We start from the raw sequence: 23275 nt of genomic DNA, 5'->3' as shown, positions 1-23275 counted from the left end.
GTAAACCTGGTGGTAATCTGGCTGACAGGGGCAGGCAACCAGGGAGGTGAGCCTGGTGGTAATCAGGCAGGCAACAGGGGAGGTGAGCCTGCTGGTAATCTGCCTGACAGGGGCAGGTAACAGGGGAAGTGAGCCTGGTGGTAATCTGGTTGACAGGGGCAGGCAACCGGGGAGGTAAACCTGGTGGTAATCTGGTTGACAGGGGCAGGCAACAGGGTAGGTAAACCTGGTGGTAATCTGGCAGGCAACAGGGGAGGTGAGCCTGGTGGTAATCTGGCAGGCCACAGGGGAGGTGAGCCTGGTGGTAATCTGGTTGACAGGGGCAGGCAACTGGGGAGGTGAGGAGGCGGGCAGCGGGGGTTGCCTCTCACCAGGGGTCCCAGGCGGGGTCTGTTCCAGATGTTCCCTGTACTATGTGGGTTCACTCCTCTGATTATAATGGAATGAAGTTAGTTGTCATGCTGACTGATAGTAACCCTGTTTCAGTGAGGAAATTGAACCAGACCTATTTTAATTAGGTGAAGCGACATCGCTGTCCTCGTTTTAGAACGTGATTGGACAACGTGATTGGACAACGTGATTGGACAACGTGTTTGGACAACGTGTTTGGACAACGTGATTGGACAACGTGATTGGACAACGTGATTGGACAACGTGATTGGACCACGTGATTGAACAACGTGATTGAACAACGTGATTGAACAACGTGATTGAACAACGTGATTGGACAACGTGATTGGACAACGTGATTGGACGACGTGATTGGACGACGTGATTGGACAACGTGATTGGACGACGTGATTGGACGACGTGTTTGGACGACGTGTTTGGACGACGTGTTTGGACAACGTGATTTGACAACGTGTTTGGACAACGTGATTTGACAACGTGATTGGACAACGTGTTTGGACAAGGAATCCGGTGTCCGGCAAAGGAATCTCTTTAAATTCATTGGTGTCAGGTGGCTAATGGGGACCTGAAAGGGTTTCCTAGCTTCACGGCTCCTCCGTGTTGAGGCTGTGTTCTCACTAACACGCAGGCGTTCATAGTAGCACAGTCAAGTGCACGTTTCGCATGTGGCGCTTATGACGCCCTTTTTCATCTATAGAAACCAGCTTAACCACATTCCACCACACCCTGAGGCGAGCGGACAGGGAGGTAATGCAGTCTGCAATGAGGAGCAGGCTTCCTGGTTGTCATGGTAGCGCCAACGATGAGACTCGTCCTAGGCCTACGGCTCTGCAAGACAACCCACACCCAGCCCCTCCCACCACCGATCTGATCCACAGATATAATCACGTTGCCTGAATCTACAGCCATCCATCCCACGCCTCTACAGCCATCCATCCCACGCCTCTACAGCCATCCATCCCACGCCTCTACAGCCATCCATCCCACGCCTCTACAGCCATCCACCCATCCCACGCCTCTACAGCCATCCACCCATCCCACGCCTCTACAGCCATCCACCCATCCCACGCCTCTACAGCATCCATCCATCCCACGCCTCTACAGCATCCATCCATCCCACGCCTCTACAGCCATCCATCCATCCCACGCCTCTACAGCCATCCATCCATCCCACGCCTCTACAGCCATCCATCCACCCCACGCCTCTACAGCCACCCACCCCACACCTCTACAGCCATCCACCCACCCCACACCTCTACAGCCATCCACCCACCCCACACCTCTACAGCCATCCACCCACCCCACACCTCTACAGCCATCCACCCACCCCACACCTCTACAGCCATCCACCCACCCCACGCCTCTACAGCCATCCACCCACCCCACGCCTCTACAGCCATCCACCCCACGCCTCTACAGCCATCCACCCCACGCCTCTACAGCCATCCACCCCACGCCTCTACAGCCATCCATCCACCCCACGCCTCTACAGCCATCCATCCCACGCCTCTACAGCCATCCATCCATCCATCCCACGCCTCTACAGCCATCCATCCATCCCACGCCTCTACAGCCATCCATCCCACGCCTCTACAGCCATCCATCCCACGCCTCTACAGCCATCCACCCACCCCACGCCTCTACAGCCATCTATCCCACGCCTCTACAGCCATCCACCCACCCCACACCTCTACAGCCATCCATCCATCCACCCCACGCCTCTACAGCCATCCATCCCACGCCTCTACAGCCATCCATCCATCACACACTCACACCAGTACCACCACCAGTACCACTAAAACAATACCACCAGTACCACCACCAGTACCACTAAAACAATACCACCACCACCAGTACCACCCCCAGTACCACTAAAACAATACCACCAGTACCACCACCACCACCACCAGTACCACCACCAGTACCACTAAAACAAATAATCAGATATGTGTCCCAAATGGCATCCTGTACCCTATATAGTGCACTACTTTAGACCAGGACCAAATGGCACCCTATATAGTGCACTACTTTAGACCAAGACCAAATGGCACCCCATACCCTATATAATGCACTACTTTAGACCAGGACCAAATGGCACCCTATATAGTGCACTACTTTAGACCAGGACCAAATGGTACCCTATAGTGCACTACTTTTGACCAGAGCCCTATGGGGAATAGGGTGCCATTGGTGCCGGATCACATGGTTCAGATTATTGTGTTCATCTGTTCATTGACAGTTTGGCATTCAGCTTGTATTTTCTCCCTGGGGGGAATCGACTGACAATAACAAATAAACCCTTAGTCACCCCTCCCTCGTGAAACCCTTAGTCACCCCTCCCTCGTGAAACCCTTAGTCACCCCTCCCTTGTGAAACCCTTAGTCAACCTGACATGTCACACATCACATGGTAAAAGGCTCTTCTGAAAACCCGGTGCCTTTTTAATAACAACACACAGTAAAAACAACAGCAGCTAAGCACCCTATTCCCTATATAGTGCACTACTTTTGACCAGGGGCCTATAGGACTGGTCATGTGCTCTGGTGAAAACTATTGTACTATGTAGGCAATAGGGTCCCATTTGGGATGCTACAGGGCCTCCCTCCCTGCCTCTCCGTGATCCAGAGGCTGTGGTGCTCTGTACTGGGCGGACCAGCTTTTGACTTAATGATTGTTTATCAGCAGGAGGAGATGGGGTCCTGTTGGTGGGTTGTTATGGAATGTGTGGGTTGTTATGGAATGTGTGGGTTGTTATGGAATGGGTGGGTTGTTATGGAATGTGTGGGTTGTTACGGAATGTGTGGGTTGTTATGGAATGTATGGGTTGTTATGGAATGTGTGGGTTGTTGTATAATGTGTGGGTTGTTGTGGAATGTGTGGGTTGTTGTGGAATGTGTGGGTTGTTGTGGAATGTGTGGGTTGTTATGGAACGTGTGGGTTGTTATGTAATGTGTGGGTTGTTATGTAATGTGTGGGTTGTTATGGAATGTGTGGGTTGTTATGGAATGTGTGGGTTGTTATGTAATGTGTGGGTTGTCTGTGTTTTCTGCAGGGAGATTCTTTGTGTTCCTTCCGTCAGGCAGGCAGACAGCGCTGGGGTGGGGGGGCGGGGTTGTATTATATCATCTACAGCGTGTGCCAGAGAGGGAGGCAGAGGGAGAGACACACAGACAGAGAGGGAGAGACACACACACACGGAGAGAGGTAGAGACACACATAGAGAGAGACGCGCACGGAGAGACGCGCACAGAGAGACGTGCACAGAGAGAGAGGGAGAGACACGCACAGAGAGACACGCACAGAGAGACACGCACAGAGAGACACGCACAGAGAGACACGCACAGAGAGACACACACAGAGAGACACACACACAGAGACACACACAGAGAGAGAGGGAGAGACACACACAGAGAGACACACAGAGAGGGAGAGAGAGACACACACAGAGAGACACACACAGAGAGAGAGGGAGAGACACACACAGAGAGACACGCACAGAGAGACGCGCACAGAGAGACACACAAGGGTGTGGCTGGAGTAATACTCAGAGGATGACCTAATGTACTGACCTCCCCGGCTTCTTCACAGTAACACCACTTTTTCAACCATACAACATTTTCTTTCACCCCTCTATGGCCTGTAGTTACCATCCCAGGTCCTTCAGGGCTGGTTTGGCTGTTTGTTTTAAATGTGAAGGAAGAGGAATGGGTGTTGTTGTTCATGTGTTACTAAGGGAAGGGACGGGAAATACACTGCTGTTCTGGGACCTGTGTGTGTGTGTGTGTGTGTGTGTGTGTGTGTGTGTGTGTGTGTGTGTGTGTGTGTGTGTGTGTGTGTGTCGCTGTTCTGGGACCTGTTTGTGTGTCGCTGTTCTGGGACCTGTGTGTGTGTGTGTGTGTGTCGCTGTTATGGTGTGTGTGTGTCGCTGTTATGGTGTGTGTGTGTGTCGCTGTTATGGTACCTGTGTGTGTGTGTCGCTGTTCTGGTACCTGTGTGTGTGTGTCGCTGTTCTGGTACCTGTGTGTGTGTGTCGCTGTTCTGGGACCTGTGTGTGTGTCGCTGTTCTGGGACCTGTGTGTGTGTCGCTGTTCTGGGACCTGTGTGTGTCGCTGTTCTGGGACCTGTGTGTGTGTCGCTGTTCTGGGACCTGTGTGTGTGTCGCTGTTCTGGGACCTGTGTGTGTGTCGCTGGTCTGGGACCTGTTTGTGTGTGTGTGTCGCTGTTCTGGGACCTGTGTGTGTGTCGCTGTTCTGGGACCTGTTTGTGTGTCGCTGTTCTGGGACCTGTGTGTGTGTGTGTGTGTCGCTGTTCTTGTACCTGTTTGTGTGTGTGTGTGTGTCGCTGTTCTTGTACCTGTGTGTGTGTGTGTGTGTGTGTGTGTGTGTGTGTGTGTGTGTGTGTGTGTGTGTGTGTGTCGCTGTTCTGGGACCTGTTTGTGTGTCGCTGTTCTGGGACCTGTGTGTGTGTGTGTGTGTCGCTGTTCTGGTACCTGTGTGTGTGTCGCTGTTCTGGGACCTGTGTGTGTGTCGCTGTTCTGGTACCTTTGTGTGTGTCGCTGTTCTGGGACCTGTTTGTGTGTCGCTGTTCTGGTACCTGTGTGTGTGTCGCTGTTCTGGTACCTGTTTGTGTGTGTGTGTGTCGCTGTTCTGGTACCTGTTTGTGTGTGTGTGTCGCTGTTCTGGTACCTGTTTGTGTGTCGCTGTTCTGGTACCTGTTTGTGTGTCGCTGTTCTGGTACCTGTTTGTGTGTGTGTGTGTCGCTGTTCTGGTACCTGTTTGTGTGTCGCTGTTCTGGGACCTGTTTGTGTGTGTGTGTCGCTGTTCTGGTACCTGTTTGTGTGTGTGTGTCGCTGTTCTGGGACCTGTTTGTGTGTCGCTGTTCTGGTACCTGTTTGTGTGTGTGTGTCGCTGTTCTGGTACCTGTGTGTATGTGTGTGTGTCGCTGTTCTGGTACCTGTGTGTATGTGTGTGTGTCGCTGTTCTGGGACCTGTTTGTGTGTGTGTGTCGCTGTTCTGGTACCTGTGTGTATGTGTGTGTGTCTCTGTTCTTGTACCTGTTTGTGTGTGTGTGTCGCTGTTCTGGTTCCTGTTTGTGTGTTTGTGTGTGTGTGTCGCTGTTCTGGTACCTGTTTGTGTGTGTGTCGCTGTTCTTGTACCTGTTTGTGTGTGTGTGTGTCGCTGTTCTTGTACCTGTGTGTGTATGTGTGTGTGTCGCTGTTCTTGTACCTGTGTGTGTGTGTGTGTCGCTGTTCTTGTACCTGTGTGTGTGTCGCTGTTCTTGTACCTGTGTGTGTGTCGCTGTTCTTGTACCTATGTGTGTTTGTGTGTGTGTGTCGCTGTTCTGGTTCCTGTTTGTGTGTTTGTGTGTGTGTGTCGCTGTTCTGGTACCTGTTTGTGTGTGTGTCGCTGTTCTTGTACCTGTTTGTGTGTGTGTGTGTCGCTGTTCTTGTACCTGTGTGTGTATGTGTGTGTGTCGCTGTTCTTGTACCTGTGTGTGTGTGTGTGTCGCTGTTCTTGTACCTGTGTGTGTGTCGCTGTTCTTGTACCTGTGTGTGTGTCGCTGTTCTTGTACCTATGTGTGTATGTGTGTGTGTGTCGCTGTTCTTGTACCTGTGTGTGTATGCTAGCACCTGATCAGAGCCATAAGGGAGACTACCCACCCACCCACCATCAGATTAGGGGATGGGGCAATGCAGCCTGTGTTGTTTGTTTTTTTGTCCGCCCACTTTGCTTCTGAAATCACCGGTTGCATCACCGCCTGGTATGGCGACTGCTCGGCATCTGACCGCAAGGCGCTACAGAGGGTAGTACGCACGGCCTATTACATCACTGGGGCCGATCTTCCTGACATCCAGGACCTCTATTCTAGGGGGTGTCAGAGGAAGGCCCCAAAAAATTATCAGACTCCAGTCACCCAAGTCATAGACTGTTCTCTCTGCTTCCTCACGGAAAGTGGTACCGGAGCGCCAAGTCTAGGACCAAAAGGCTCCTTAACAGCTTCTACCCCCAAGCCATAAGACTCCTGAACAATTAATCAAATGGCCATTAGGCTGTACCCTACAAATAGCTGTACAATGTAGTCGTAGGTCTATTAGACTATAGTCTACTAATAGCTGTACATTGTAGTCGTAGGTCTATTAGACTATAGTCTACTAATAGCTAGACCAACTGAACACGTGGGAGATTCTGGAGCTGCGCCTGAGACAGTGTTTTTCCATCAACAAAGTGGAAGAATGGTGTCATGTGTCTCCCACAGAGTTCCAGACACTTGTAGAATCTATGCCAAGGCTCATTGAAGCTGTTCTGGTGACCCGTGCTGGCCCAACACCCTATTAAGACACTTTTATGTAGGGTGTTTCATTTTTTTGTGTGGGGGGGGGCAGTTACCTGTGGATCGCCTTCGAAGCCCATCTTAACAATAATTAGAGTTAAATTAGCACACCGCATAATTTTTTGTTGCCCTCGACCATTTATCAATCATCTGCTGTGGAATTGATGAAGCGTTTTCTCTCAACACTGTATATGTAGCAAATACCACCCTATTCCCCCTGTAGTGCACTATTTTTGACCAGGGCCTATAGGTGAAAAGTGATGCACTATGTAGGGAATAGGGTACCATTTGGGATGTATCCTATGTGTGTCTTAGCCCTAAGTGCTGTGCCTCATAATGATGGGTTTCTCCGTTGTCCTCCATTTTCCCATGGAAGAATGTCTGGTTCTTTAGGAGAATACAAACAACGCCCGTGTGGGAAGCATCGTCCATATCGATAGCTACTTTCTACATTGCCTCTCTGGGTCATTTGCCTTGTGTTCCTATGATTTGTTTCTCTGTGCTGGAAACCAACGGTTCTCCTCTTCTTCTTTTTTGTGTTGCAGATAAAATCGAAGAAGCACAGAAAGAACTGAAAGATCCCAAAGCCAGTGCACAGAAAGGTAATATTTCTTATGAATGGGACTTCCAAGTGGCGCAGCGGTCTTAGTCACGCTTGAGGCGTCACTACACACCCCGGGTTCGACCCATGAGGGTCTTCCGGGTCAGGGGGGGGGGGGGGGGGGTTTGGTCGGTCGGGATGTCCTTGTCCCGTCACGCTCTAACGACTCCTGTGGCTGGCCGGGCGCATTGCACGCTGACACGGTCGCCAGGTGTACGGCGTTTCCTCCGACACATTGGTGCGGCTGGCTTCCAGGGTTAAGTGGAGCAGTGTGTCAAGAAGCAGTGCGGCTCGGCGGGGTCGTGTTTCGGAGGACGCACGACTCTCGACCTTCGCCTCTCCTGAGTCCGTACGGGAGTTGCAGCGATGGGACAAGACTGTAACTACCAATTTGGATATCAAGAAATTGTGGAGATAAAGCTATATATATATTTGTTTAAATGCTTATCAATGAGTACTGTTCAATGGTTATTCATGGAATGATTTCACTTTGAACTGACTAAGTGTATGTGAGAGGGATTTATTTTCCTCTTGTACTCACAGTAACTCAGTCTTTTATGAAGAATGTACCGTGCCATTTTTACGTACTACTGCAATGGCCGGTGTTCTGTGGGGAAAACCCCGGGAAGTGTCTATCTTACCTCCTTAATGAGACAAAGTATTTGTTCTTTTTGTGGTGTGTCAGCGGAGTCCGGTCATTTCATACATAATGGAAAAAACCCGTCTGGATGTTTTCCGTCGGCGTTTCCTCAAGCAGTCGCTATCCTATTGGTCCTGGTCAAAAGGAGTGCACTACACGGGGAATAGGGTGGCGTTTCAGATGTTGTCAGTGTTAGTAGAAGGCTTGGTTTTAGTCAGGAGATCTTTTGTCCTCTCATGTTAACTATACCTTGAGGGAGCCTAAGTCCAGCCTAAATACATGTGATATACAGTAGCCTAACTACATGTGATATACAGTAGCCTAACTACATGTGATATACAGTAGCCTAACTACATGTGATATACAGTAGCCTAACGACATGTAATATACAGTAGCCTAACTACATGTGATATACAGTAGCCTATAATGACACGCAGCACATCAATGTACCAGACATACAGTGCATTCGGAAAGTATTCAGACCCCTTCCCTTTTCCACATTTTGTTACATTACACCCTTATTCTAAGATAGATTTTTTTTTTTAAGTATCCTCATCAATCTACACACCATACCCCATATCGACAAAGCGAAAACAGGTCTTCAGACATGTTTTACAAAAAAAAAAAAAAAATGGAAATATTACATTTACCAGAGTATTCAGGCCCTTTTACTCAGTACTTTGTTGAAGTACCTTTGGCAGCGATTACAGCATCGAGTCTTCTTGAGTATGACACTACAAGCTTGGCACACTTGTATTTGAGTTGGACATGCTAATATGCTAATATACAGTGCATTCAGAAAATATTCAGACCCCTTGACATTTTCCACATTTTCCAGCCTTGTTCTAAAATTGATTAAATTGTTTCCCCCCCTCATCAATCTACATACAATATACCATAATGACAGAGCAAAAACAGTTTTTTGAAATTTTAGCAAATTTATAAAAAATTTAAACTGAAATATCCCATTTATATAAGTATTCAGTCCCTTTACTTAGTACTTTGTTGTAGCACCTTTGACAGCGATTACAGCATCAAGTCTTCTTGAGTATGACACTACAAGCTTGGCACACTTGTATTTGGGGGGTTTCTCCCATTCTTCTCTGCAGATCCTCTCAAGCTCTGTCAGGTTGGATGGGGAGCGTTGCTGCACAGCAACATTCAGGTCTCTCCAGAGATGTTCGATCGGGTTCAAGTCCGGGCTCTGGCTGGGCCACTCAAGGACATTCAGAGACTTGTCCTGAAGGCACTCCTGCGTTGTCTTGGCTGTGTGCTTAGGGTTGTTGTCCTGTTGAAAGTTGAACCGTCGCCCCAGTCTGAGGTCTTGAGAACCCTGGAGCAGGTTTTCATCAAGGATATCTGTACTTTGCTCCATTCACCTTTCCCTAGATCCTGACTAGTCTCCCAGTTGCTGCCGCTGAAAAACATCTCCACAGAATGATGCTGCCACCACCATGCTTCACCATAGGGATGGTGCCAAGTTTCCTCCAGATGTGAAGCTTGGCATTCAGGCCATAGAATCTAGTTCCTCATGGTTTGAGGGTCCTTTAGGTGCCTTTTGGCAAACTCCAAGCGGGCTGTCATGTGCCTTTTACTGAAGAATGGCTTCTGTCTGGCCACTCTACTGTAAAGGCCTGATTGGTGGAGTGTTGCAGAGATGGTTGTCCTTCTGGAAGATTCTCCTATCGCACAGAGGAACTATGGAGCTCTGTCAGATTTACCATCAGGTTCTTGGTCACCTCCCTCTGTTTGGCTGGGCAGCCAGCTCTAGGAAGAGTCTTGGTTGTTCCAAACTTCTTCTATTTAAGAATGATGGAGGCCACTGTGTTCTTGGGGACCTTCAATGCTGCAGACATGTTTTGGTACACTTCCCCAGATCTATGCCTCGACATAATCCTGTCTCGGAGTTCTACGGACAATTCCTTCGACCTCATGGCTTGGTTTTTGCTCTGACGTGCTGTCAACTGTGGGACCTTATATAGACAGGTGTGTGCCTTTCCAAATTATGTTCAATCAATTAAACTTACCCCAGGTGGATTCCAATCAAGTTGTAGAAACATCTCAAGGATGATCAATGGAAACAGGATGCACTTGAGCTCAATTTCGAAAAAATTACAAAAACCTTGTCGCTTTGTCATTGTGTTTTTGATTTGGAGAAAAACATGTATTTAATCCATTTTAGAATAAAGCGTAACGTAACAACATGTGGAAAAAAAGTCAAGGGGTCTGAATACTTCCCCACTGTACCCTACGTCAGTCAACTCAGCGTTTTCTTGTTTTCTGCATTATGAATGCAGCAACATTTTAATTGGTCAATCATTGGTCAGTCCGTAGTCATGAGGCGGACTAATGCAAAGGCATGTTTACTTGAGTGGATTATGCTCACGGTAGACAAACAGAGAGAGATGTACTGGTCAGATGGTTCTATGGTCCAGTTTCTTCGAACTAGTGTATATAGGCTTGCATCCCCAATGGCACCCTATTCCCTATGTAGTGTGCACTATTTTTGACCACCAGGACCAATGGGACTCTGGTCAAAAGTAATGCGCTATTTAGGTTATAGTGTGCTGTTTGGGACATTGCCATAGTCTAAATATGTTCTCTTGCCTGCCTTGAAGTCTGTAAGGCTGTGTTCCTTAGCTTGGAAGCTCAGTGTGAGTATGCCAAGGAGATTACTAGACTTGGAGGGTTTCCGGTATTTCCTCTATCCCATTAAATCCCCCTGATCCCTCTACACAGGATGTATCCCACATGACACCCTATTCCCTTTTTTAGTGCACTACTTTCAACCAGGGCCTATAGGGATCTGGTCAAAAGTAGTGCACTATATAGGGAAAAGGTTGCTGTATGGGATACACTTGTAGAAAAGCCTAGTCTTCCAGGTTTTTACCATAGATCAGAAGGCACTGCTTCTTCAGTGCTGGAAATGGCCCCTTGTGAGAGAGCAATTTTTCTGACCTGCTAATGAAGTGTACTGTGATGTAACAGTTCTTGTAAAGAACATGATGTGATGGTGGACAGGGTTATAGCTCTGAACCCTGAGCTTACCTGATTCAACGATACCCTGAGAACTAGGATGAACCACTCCTTACCTCATCTCACATGAATCTCAGAAACGCCCATCTTTATTTATGGACTGTATAAGCTTGCTCTGACTGTTTCTCCCTTTTGAATGAGGTTGGTTGGGGTTATGTGTTGAAGAGAGAGGATTTGGATCTAACAATATATAGAATACCTAAATCCCCTCTGCAAATACACCAGCTGATGATGTCACCTGGCCTGTCAATCACAGGTTAATCCCCCCCTGGAAAGGCACGGTTAAAAGCAACTTTACTCTATCAATAGGTGTTGCTATACCTGGGCGCTATGACACACCCTTTTCTTAATTTCTGAATGGCCACGGTTCTTTCTTGACTTTAAGTCATTTTCCCCCTTGCATTCTAACTCACAGCCATTCTGTTATTATATATGATGAGATATTAATATAATAATATATATGACTATTATAGTATTCCCATGTAACATTCCAGTATAGTTCATATGAGCTAAAGCACATTTATCACAAGTGCAGATAAGTGATTTATAAGCTCATGAATTTATAAAACCAAATGTAACTTAGGGCCAATATACACTGCTCAAAAAAATAAAGGGAACACTTAAACAACACAATGTAACTCCAAGTCAATCACACTTCTGTGTCCACTTAGGAAGCAACACTGATTGACAATAAATTTCACATGCTGTTGTGCAAATGGAATTGACAACAGGTGGAAATTATAGGCAATTAGCAAGACACCCCAAATAAAGGAGTGGTTCTGCAGGTGGTGACCACAGACCACTTCTCAGTTCCTATGCTTCCTGGCTGATGCTTTGGTCACTTTTGAATGCTGGCGGTGCTTTCACTCTAGTGGTAGCATGAGACGGAGTCTACAACCCACACAAGTGGCTCAGGTAGTGCAGCTCATCCAGGATGGCACATCAATGCGAGCTGTGGCAAGAAGGTTTTCTGTGTCTGTCAGCGTAGTGTCCAGAGCATGGAGGCGCTACCAGGAGACAGGCCAGTACATCAGGAGACGTGGAGGAGGCCGTAGGAGGGCAACAAACCAGCAGCAGGACCGCTACCTCCGCCTTTGTGCAAGGAGGAGCAGGAGGAGCACTGACAGAGCCCTGCAAAATGACCTCCAGCAGGCCACAAATGCACATGTGTCTGCTCAAACGGTCAGAAACAGACTCCATGAGGGTGGTATGAGGGCCCAACGTCCACAGGTGGGGGTTGTGCTTACAGCCCAACACCGTGCAGGACGTTTGGCATTTGCCAGAGAACACCAAGATTGGCAAATTTGCCATTGACGCCCTGTGCTCTTCACAGATGAAAGCAGGTTCACACTGAGCACGTGACAGACGTGACAGAGTCTGGAGATGCCGTGGAGAATGTTCTGCTGCCTGCAACATCCTCCAGCATGACTGGTTTGGCGGTGGGTCAGTCATGGTGTGGGGTGGCATTTCTTTGGGGGCCCGCACAGCCCTCCATGTGCTCACCAGAGGTAGCCTGACTGTCATTAGGCACCGAGATGAGATCCTCAGACCCCTTGTGAGACCATATGCTGGTGCGGTTGGCCCTGGGTTCCTCCTAATGCAAGACAATGCTAGACCTCATGTGGCTGGAGTGTGTCAGCAGTTCCTGCAAGAGGAAGGCATTGATGCTATGGACTGGACCGCCCGTTCCCCAGACCTGAATCCAATTGAGCACATCTGGGACATCATGTCTCGCTCCATCCACCAATGCCACGTTTCACCACAGACTGTCCAGGAGTTGGCGGATGCTTTAGTCCAGGTCTGGGAGGAGATCCCTCAGGAGACCATCCGCCACCTCATCAGGAGCATGCCCAGGCATTGTAGGGAGGTCATACAGGCACGTGGAGGCCACACACACTACTGAGCCTCATTTTGACTTGTTTTAAGGACATTACATCAAAGTTGGATCAGCCTGTAGTATGGTTTTCCACTTTAATTTTGAGTGTCACTCCAAATCCAGACCTCCATGGGTTGATAAATTTGATTTCCATTGATCATTTTTGTGTGATTTTGTTGTCAGCACATTCAACTATGTAAAGAAAAAAGTATTTAATAAGAATATTTCATTCATTCAGATCTAGGATGTGTTATTTTAGTGTTCCCTTGATTTTTTTGAGCAGTGTATATCAGGATGTCAAGGACTAATAGGAATCTTGACGTCATTTGTGGGTAATGGGGAAATACCTTTCTTAAAGCCATGAAATCATGACAGGGTGACCACAAGGCCAGGTTTAGAGGTTCTGGGACAGCCTTCAATGGGTGTGTCCGGTTTGAACAGTAGATTCTTTATTTTGTTGGGTAACAGACTGACAGCACACCCATGGGAGAAGAACTGCAATTTGAGTTATGTGGTAACGTAGTAATGAAATACACCTGTTGTTTCCCTGACTGTATTGGATTTTATGTATTCATATGACATGCTACTAATTAGCGCTGGTAACATTGATTAGCGCTGGTAACATTAATTAGCTCTGGTAACATTAATTAGCGCTGGTAACATTGATTAGCGCTGGTAACATTAATTAGCACTGGTAACATTGATTAGCGCTGGTAACATTGATTAGCGCTGGTAACATTAATTAGCACTGGTAACATTAATTAGCCCTGGTAACATTAATTAGTGCTGGTAACATTGATTAGCGCTGGTAACATTAATTAGTGCTGGTAACATTGATTAGCGCTGGTAACATTAATTAGCGCTGGTAACATTGATTAGCGCTGGTAACATTGATTAGCGCTGGTAACATTAATTAGCCCTGGTAACATTAATTAGCTCTGGTAACATTGATTCTCTAAGTGTAATGAGGGATTGACTTCATTACTGACTGTGTACTATAACAGGAAGAAACCTAGAGAGGAACCAGGCTCTGGCTGTGCCGGGTGGAGATTATAACAGTACGTGGCCATGTATGCATATGTAAATGTGTTTACATTACCATTGCATTAAGGTAAATATTGGAGATCAGTGTGCTTTTATTCATCTATCCTCAACTAATCCACCGCATCATAATGAAAGGGGAAAATGGTAAGGGATGTTTTGAAAAAGAGTGGGAGAGACGAAGAGGGGAAGAGAGAGCGAGAAAGAAAGGCAGAGGGTGGGAGGAAAGGGTGGGTTTTAAACATACTGTATTGATGCGTGGGCCTCAGTGGCTACAGACACACAGGAGAACTTCCAGAGCCCAAAACACAAAGCCTCATCTGTGGAGCTGTTCGAAACGAAAGGCAGCGAGCGGGTAAAGCTTGGCTAGAGTTTGTGTTGAGGACAAGAGGTTTTTACTGAACGACCGACAGACACAGACAGTGATTTGCTGCAAGCCTTAAAAACACTGATACACAGGTAGAGTACAGACATTTATCTTTGTGGTAGAAAGACGGATACTTAATGCAACTGGTTATGTAAACATTGCTGTGGTGGAGATGATGATTCGTTTTATTTTGTGAAATAGCCTAGTGGTTAGAGCGTTGGACTAGTAACCGGAAGGTTGCAAGTTCAAACCCCCGAGCTGGTACAAATCTGTCGTTCTGCCCCTGAACAGGTAGTTAACCCACTGTTCCTAGGCCGTCATTGAAAATAAGAATTTGTTCTTAACTGACTTGCCTGGTTAAATAAAGGTTAAAAAAAAATAAAAAAAATGGATTATCATGTTCTGAATATTTTTGTGCAGGATAAAAAAAAAATATTCGGAATATGCCTGCACCACAACATTATTTGGATGAGACTGTCAGAAAAATGTGAGAGGAATTCCATACATTGAGGACGTAATGAACTTCACTTCCAATTGATCAAGAAACTGATGTAGCACAGTTGGCAGGGTCATTTCTTCTAACACAGACCAAAACCAGATTTTTATCTGGTTGGTGAATCTCATAGCAGGGAATCATGTCTATTCTCAGTGAAGATCCTCATAGCATATGGGAATATTTTTTATTTTTGCAGAAACTATCAATTTTATTTTAATATTTATTACGTAAATTTATTTAGGTTTTAATATTATTTCAATATGAATGTTAATTTATTTTTTTGTTTGCTTCACAGGGATCAATGAGTGTGGTCGAACAAGTGCAGATAACATAAAGGGACTGAAGAGGAAAAAGGTTGTGACAGAGAACCAGCTGAAGAAAATACCCAAATCTCCTGTGAAGAAGCCCTTACAGTCCAAGACCTCTGTGGCAACACTCCAAGGTACCTCGTCCAAGGAGGCTGTGAACTCCTGCTCCAATCCCGACAGCCCCTCTCGAAACCCTGCCAGCTCACCAAGCCGGAACAGAGATACGGAGTACCTTCGGCCTGTTGCTGAATCCTCTGAGGGAGTGACATCATCCATTGACAGTGATAGGCTGAAGCAGAGGGAAGTGGCTTCCTCAAAGCCACAGTCTCTTGATCCGGTCAGTGGTAAAGAGGGGTCTGCCTCTGGTGTTGGGGAATCTGAGCAGCTCAAGGACCGTAAGAGCGGCGAAACTGGATGTGAAGGTGACGCTACTTACCACACCAACGCTCCACTTGAGGTCTTGCTCAAGGCTATGGAATCAGATTTCAGCTCCTTGGCAGAAAGAAACACACATGTTCCAGTCACATCTGTTGGAGAACCAAGTCAAACCCTTTCTGCCCAGTTTATTAGTGAATTGAATGCTATGCCAGCTGTACATTTTGGACTTCAAACTCAGCCTGGCCATTTGCAAACTTACTTTGTAAATAAACAAGAGAGCTACACCACCATGCAGGCCTCGACCCAGGCTACTGCCTTGCAGAATTCACAGCATGCTACACAGTATTTCAGCAACCGGGAAAAGCCTGTTCTACAAATGAGCTTCAGTACTGGGCCCTCCGCTGCCCGTACTCATACACCTATTCCATCTGGCTCCAATTCCTTACCCAAGAGCCAGCCACCGGTGGTCCACACATGCCAGTCCCTATCTGCCAGTGTCCCCAGTACCATTCAAGTCCCTGTTACACCTGGTTACAACCCAGTCCATATGGCCACAGTTGTAAACTTTGGTCTTGAACAGATGTGTAGCATCTCCCCAAAGCACCAGAAGCCTAAGAAGCAGGGGAAGTATGTGTGTGAATACTGCAGTCGGGCATGTGCAAAGCCTAGTGTGCTCCTCAAGCACATCAGGTCCCACACAGGAGAACGTCCCTACCCATGTGTTACATGTGGCTTCTCATTCAAGACCAAGAGCAATCTGTACAAGCATAAGAAATCCCATGCTCACGCAATAAAACTGGGGCTTGTGGCACGTTCCGACTCTGGAAGTGGGTCCCTCTCTGTGGAGTCTGACAAAGCACCCGGAACACATTCAGATGTAGAGGAAAGCGGGGACAGTGACGAGGAAAGTAGCACAGCGGACCTGGACCCTGACTCGTCACAAGGCAGTGTTGCAGCGTTCTCTGAGAGCAGTTTGCAGAGTGCAGGCACAACACAAGGCAACCATGGGGATGCAGGGGACCTATCGGCTGTTTTCGAAATGCTTAAACCAACGACGAGTCAGAGGCGCTACGAGTCCAAAGGGACAGCTGGCCTCCCGAAAGTAGTCGTCTATCCTGTTAATGTCTCGCCTCAGCGGGCGGACAGTCCAAGAGTCGCAGACTGTACCCCTGAGCAGGCTACTGCCCAAAGGCAAAGGGACTTCCAAACGGCACATCTAAGATCCAGCATCACCGTCCTGTCGTCCTTGAAAGAGGTGGATTGCACAATCCCCCTGCAGGATGCAAGAAGTGAGGATGAGGATCAACAGTGTAGGTCCCCACCAGGAGGCGGACATGGTCTGCTTCAAAGGCAGCAGGCCACAGACGTTTCTCAGCAGCAGCAGGGCAAGTGTCTGCTTAGTCCCCGCAGTTTAGGCAGCACAGACTCTGGGTATTTCTCACGTTCTGAAAGCGCAGACCAGGCCATGAGTCCCCCGAGTCCCTTTGTAAAGCTAACCCCACCAACAGGCATGGATGTCACCAAAAATGCACTTCCTAATCTCTCTGCAGTGGTTGCCACTGTTATGAATGTGGCTTCCGTGGAGAAGCCACATGTTGTGCAAGGACAAATGCGTCCACCATTAGTAACAAAAGCACTCTCTCTCGAAGAGCGGATCTCAAAGTTAATATCAGACAATGAGGCAGTGGTTGACGACAAACAGCTGGACAGTGTCAAACCAAGAAGGACCTCTCTTTCCAGGAGAGGTAGCATAGACTCCCCCAAATCTTATATATTTAAAGACTCTTTTCAGTTTGACCTTAAACCAATAGCGAGAAGGTCAAGTTCCAGCTCAGACATACCCAAGTCCCCATTCACCCCTACAGAAAACTCTAAGCCAGTATTGCTATTGTCTGTTCCTAATCAGTATCCACCGATGGACTGTTTTCCAATAACAAGAAGTAATTCTATGCCCACAACTCCAGGGCACTCGGGTATCCCACCAAACGTTACCCAACAACCCCACATACTACGGATCTGCCAGTCTTTTGATGAAAAAATGAGTTCCTTAAACGATGATGTGTTTTCATCTGCTCCCTCTACCCCAAATCCAGCAATACATTCTCGTACCCTTGTACGGCAAGTAGCAGTGGAACATTTCTCCACAAGTGAGGTCCTTACATCAGTCCGTTCCATGGATGAAGGTTACCATGGTTCTAGCGTTTCCACTGTGACAATGCAAAGGAGCAGGTCTTTTGAGCATGCACAAGACCCAAACCGAAAGCCTCAGCAGAGCAAAGGCACAATGTATGAGTGTGAGACCTGTCGTAACCGGTACCGAAAACTAGAAAACTTTGAAAATCACAAGAAATTCTATTGTTCAGAACTTCATGGTCCGAAAAACAAGCTGATGTCTGTCAGAGAGACTGAGCTGGATGTTTTTCAGCGTGGCATGCAGCAGCCATTAGTCCCCAGAACAACAGGTATTTCAGGCATAATGGACCAACAGCAATCAATTAGAAAAAGAAGGAAAATGAAGAGTGTTGGTGACGATGATGACCAATCACCAACTGACACCAATCCCCCATGCTCTGTTAGTTTTGATTCTTGCCAACTATCAACAGCCAGTTCAGGTCGGACATTTTCTCAGCACTCTATCATGGTTGATCTACTGCCTAAAAGCAACCCACCACAAATACCTCAAATACAGCTAATAGCAGGAGTTACAGATGCAACAGAATCAAGACTGTCACCGATCAGAGAAACCCAGGTTAACACCTCTGGTAAAGAAAGAGGCGACCTACAGAGGCAAGGCAGCGGTACATCAGTTATCAGACATACCAACTCTCTGAGCAGGCCCAATTCATTTGAGATCTCTGAATCTATTGACAGAGCCTCTCCAGTTGATTTCCTGGACAAAGATGGCCATAGCACAGGAAAAACTAAGGCAGATGCTACAGCCAATCTTTCATTAGAGAGCTATCATGAAAAGATGTCCATACCTAAATGTGCCAACCAGGGAGGGATGGAAAACCGTGTTGACCGCACATTAGCAGCAGTGGCTGAGAGCTGCGCTGCTGTCCAGCAGTCTCGCCTGGTTCGCCAAAACAACATTCCTGAAATCCTGGTCACAGAGGAACCTGATCGGGAGCATGACGGTCATAGCACTGAGCAAGGGGAAAAGGCTGCAGATACATTCAACTGGCCCCAGAGGAGCGAGAGCCTGTCCAAGCTACCCACAGAGAAGCTTCCACCCAAGAAGAAGAGAATCCGTCTGGCTCAGATGGAGCACTCCTCTGGAGAATCCAGCTTCGAGTCCTCACTGTCTCGAAGCCTCAGCAGGGACAGTAGCCTGTCAAGATGTTCCAGCGTATCAGCCTCCTTCGACTGGGACGAGCCATTCAGGTCCGAGAGCCCCTCCAGAGGAGAATGTGCCAACAAAATCTGTGAGCTTCAAGGGCTCCCAATAGCCTTCAACACCCTAGGGGTCCCTGGCATGATGAGACGTGCTGCCTCAGAACAGATCAGTTGCACTCAACCCTCAGTGGAGATATCTTGCGACTATCGCAGCAAGTCCTTCGACTGTGGCAGTGGGTCTCCCAGCAGGTCTCTGCCACCCAACAGGTCAATGTCACCAATGGAACTGCGAAAGAGTGCTCAAACCTCCTCGTCTCCGCATGTACCTCTCATTGAAAGGCGAAGGGGGCCACTGGTTCGCCAGATGTCTTTAAAGATTGGGCCGGAGAGTCAGCAACATGTCGGGAATCATGCCATCGCTGTCCAGAGGCTCCCCACTGTAATCTCTATATCTCAGCAGAGGCCTCAACAGATGCAACAGACTGCCAACAATCCTCCCATTGCCCAACCTTTTATTTTGCATTCTGGAGAAACTCTCCTGCAGCACAATGAAAAAATTGTGCAAAGCATTAACCTGGGCAGCCAAAGTCAACTGCCTCAAGTTCATGGTCTTCCACACCCTTGGCACCTAACATCGAGGGTTCAGACATGCCAAAATCGCCAGCAATCTGCAGTTAATGTCATGATCAGCCAAGAAGATGCTCAGAGCAAGTCTGCTGACTGTCAAGACAAGAAAAGCTTTGTACCCAAGTACCAACTGCGGTGTCCTGCTCTGAGATCAAGCAAAACATACTCTTCCACACAGGGTACTCAGACAACCATGCCCGTCTTAACAATACCCATTGCCAACCGGATGCAAAGTGTGTCAAAGTCTTCAGATGTTCTCCACAATGTCTATGTGGCACAACCCTGTCATCAGATTGTAGGGAATAAGACACAGTCGATAGTATTGCCTTTAGGCCTACAAAACATCCGACCTTCTCAAAACCAGCCAAGTGCGCCCCAATTGCCACAGATCCTGATAACCCATGAGCTGATGCACCCTTCCCCCTCTGTGGCCAGTAAAGGCAGCATCTACAACCTTCATGTTGTAGATACGGACACAAAGACTGTACCAGATATGAACAAGGACAGGCCTCCAGCATCTGCTGGCCTTCAAGTAAAACACAGTTTAGTTTCCAAAACCCAGAACCATTTTGGTGAAACTCAAATAGCTCCCTCCCTGGGCTCCTTACACTGCACCCAGAAAATGGCAGCTGTGACCCTCTGTCCACAACAGGAGCCCATTGCCTCAAGCAAGAGAATGCTCTCCCCTGCCAATAGCTTGGACATCGCCATGGAAAAACATCAGAAGCGAGCAAAGGATGAACATGGTGCGGCATGCCTCACTGACGGCAGGTCCGTCAACTACCTGAACTCCAACATGGCAGAGGTGACTAGGCAACGGAAGCTAATGCTAGTCCGGCAGGTGTGCGCCACTGAATCAGCAGACAGTCCCATTGAAACTGTGGCTCCCCCACTGCAACACGAGAAACCAGAGGATGAAAAGAATGCCCAGACTCCTAATAACCGCAAGACTATGACACCTGAAAGCACCGGACAGGATGAACCATCTACTGTAGTTGCTCAATTACAGCCAAGCTTTGCATTAACCACCTCTCTAGGAAGTCACGTCTCCTCCGTGCCAGCGAACGACTGCCTGAAGCCTCAAGACAAGAGCGAGGAACAGAAATTGCCCCCTGCCAAGTCTCCCATTAGAACCTCGACTTTCCATGGACAGGTGAAACTGGCCTCATCTGTATCTGTGGTCAACACACGAGACAGCCACCGCCTGTCTTTCCCCAGCCTGAAAACTACCACCACCTTCACCTGGTGTTACCTGATGAAGAGGAAGCCTCTGCATGTTCCCCAGATGGACCAGAAGATCTCGGCCTACTCCACCTGGGCAGTGAGCCCCAACAACCCCCACCCACTGGGTCTGCCCACCAAGGTGGTGATGTCTCTCTTCAACTCCAAGCAGAACTCAAAGAAAATACACTACACAGAGGCCATAACGACAAGTATGAAATCAGACATCTTGGCCTATTCAAGCAAGCTGAAAGACGTCATGCATAAGGTTACAGCCATTTTGCACATTTATTTGTATTTGTATTATCAGTGTTCAATGTTCTAATTCTTAATCCAATCAATTTGATCCATAATTTTATGATGTAAAATTTGTGAAGGGGCCTTGTTATCACATTATCACATTATCTTAGCTATTTTCTCAAATCAACATACTCCCTAGGTCCTAAAGCATCAGAAGTCTCTAACAACTGAGAATAACAGCAAAGTGAAACCTGAGACTCAGGTGAGCAGTGAATCAGACAAGGATTCTTCCACATCCAAACTAGAGCCACGGAGAGTCAAGATATTTGATGGAGGGTATGTAATCCCAGCCATATTCAAAATATTTCACATTTATTTGATTAAATAATTTAAGGATTTTAGTTGTTTGGTTAATACACTGATTATTTCTCACCTCTTCTGTCAACCGTGCAGATTCAAATCTAACGAAGAGTATGTGTACGTGCGTGGGCGGGGTCGTGGTAAATACATCTGTGAGGAGTGTGGGATCCGTTGCAAGAAGCCCAGCATGCTCCGTAAACACATCCGCACCCACTCTGACGTACGGCCCTATCACTGCACCCACTGCAACTTCTCCTTCAAGACTAAAGGTCAGTGCTGACGGCAGCAGTATCGTGGTCTGGCTTATAATAAACTAATCAATAGCTGTTAACACTACGTGACCAAAAGTATGTGGACATCTCATTCTAAAATCATGGGCATTAATATGGAGGCGGCCCCTTCTTTGCTGCTATAACAGCCTCCACTCTTCTGGGAAGAGTTGGAAGCACAGAATTGTCTATAATGTCATTGTATGCTGTAGTGTTAAGATTTCCCTTCACTGGAACTAAGGGGCCTAGCCCGAACCATGAAAAACAGCTCAGACAAACTGCTCAGCCATGGAAACCCAAATCCACTAGTTGTACTTTTGTGTATACAGTGGGGCAAAAAAGTATTTAGTCAGCCACCAATTGTGCAAGTTCTCCCACTTAAAAAGATGAGAGAGGCCTGTAATTTTCATCATAGGTACACTTCAACTATCACAGACAAAATGAGAAAAAAATATCCAGAAAATCACATTGTAGGTTTTTTAATGAATTTATTTGCAAATTATGGTGGAAAATAAGTATTTGGTCAATAACAAAAGTTTATCTCAATACTGTTATATACCCTTTGTTGGCAATGACAGAGGTCAAACGTTTTCTGTAAGTCTTCACAAGGTTTTCACACACTGTTGCTGGTATTTTGGCCCATTCCTCAATGCAGATCTCCTCTAGAGCAGTGATGTTTTGGGGCTGTTGCTGGGCAACACGGACTTTCAACTCCCTCCAAAGATTTTCTATGGGGTTGAGATCTGGAGACTGGCTAGGCCACTCCAGGACCTTGAAATGCTTCTTACGAAGCCACTCCTTCGTTGCCCGGGCGGTGTGTTTGGGATCATTGTCATGCTGAAAGACCCAGCCACGTTTCATCTGCAATGCCCTTGCTGATGGAAGGAGGTTTTCACTCAAAATCTCACGATACATGGCCCCATTCATTCTTTCCTTTACACGGATCAGTCGTCCTGGTACCTTTGCAGAAAAACAGCCCCAAAGCATGATTATTCCACCCCCATGCTTCACAGTAGGTATGGTGTTCTTTGGATGCAACTCAGCATTCTTTGTCCTCCAAACACGACGAGTTGAGTTTTTACCAAAAAGTTATATTTTGGTTTCATCTGACCATATGACATTCTCCCAATCTTCTTCTGGATCATCCAAACGCTCTCTAGCAAACTTCACCATAATTTGCAAATAAATTAATTTAAAATCCTACAATGTGATTTTCTGGATTTTTTTTCTCATTTTGTCTGTCATAGTTGAAGTGCACCTATGATGAAAATTACTGGCCTCTCATCTTCTTAAGTGGGAGAACTTGCACAATTGGTGGCTGACTAAATACTTTTTTGCCCCACTGTATTTATATAGGTTATATCTGACTGTAACTTCATTATGAACCCACCTTTTTAAATGTAAGGTGTATTTAAGCAATAATGCCCAAGTGGGTGTAGTATGTGGCCAATATATCATGACTAAGGGCTGTTCTTAGACACAACGCAAACCCCAGAGGTGCCTTATTGCTATTATAAACTAGTTACCAATGTAATTAGAGCAGTACAAATAAATGTTTTCTCATACTTGTGGTATACGGTCTGATATACCACGGCTGTCAGCCAATCAGCATTCAGAGTTTTAACCACCCAGTTTATATTATACATTAATGCAATGGTGAAAGAAAGTAGATGTCATTTCTTACAGGTACAGGACACCCAAGTGTGCCCACACATTTATTTCTATACTACAAAAATTA

General features: G+C 47.1%; 1 protein-coding gene across 5 annotated transcripts in view; it reads left to right on the top strand.

Moving 5' to 3' along the window:
• Nucleotides 1–23275, top strand: part of LOC109907144 (zinc finger protein 40) — a 103793-nt gene that overhangs the window by 64645 nt on the left and 15873 nt on the right. For all 5 annotated transcript variants that reach the window (XM_020504931.2, XM_020504932.2, XM_020504934.2 and 2 more), the window contains 4 exons: nucleotides 7287–7343; nucleotides 15094–20936; nucleotides 21108–21244; nucleotides 21362–21537. In XM_020504931.2, the coding sequence (XP_020360520.1) occupies nucleotides 7287–7343; nucleotides 15094–20936; nucleotides 21108–21244; nucleotides 21362–21537 (6213 nt within the window). The remainder of the gene's footprint in view (nucleotides 1–7286; nucleotides 7344–15093; nucleotides 20937–21107; nucleotides 21245–21361; nucleotides 21538–23275) is intronic.

The sequence above is a fragment of the Oncorhynchus kisutch genome, linkage group LG17 (assembly GCF_002021735.2).
Source record: "Oncorhynchus kisutch isolate 150728-3 linkage group LG17, Okis_V2, whole genome shotgun sequence".
NCBI lineage: Eukaryota > Metazoa > Chordata > Actinopteri > Salmoniformes > Salmonidae > Oncorhynchus > Oncorhynchus kisutch.
Note: the sequence above shows the minus strand (reverse complement) of the source record. Positions and strands in the feature narration are given on the sequence as shown.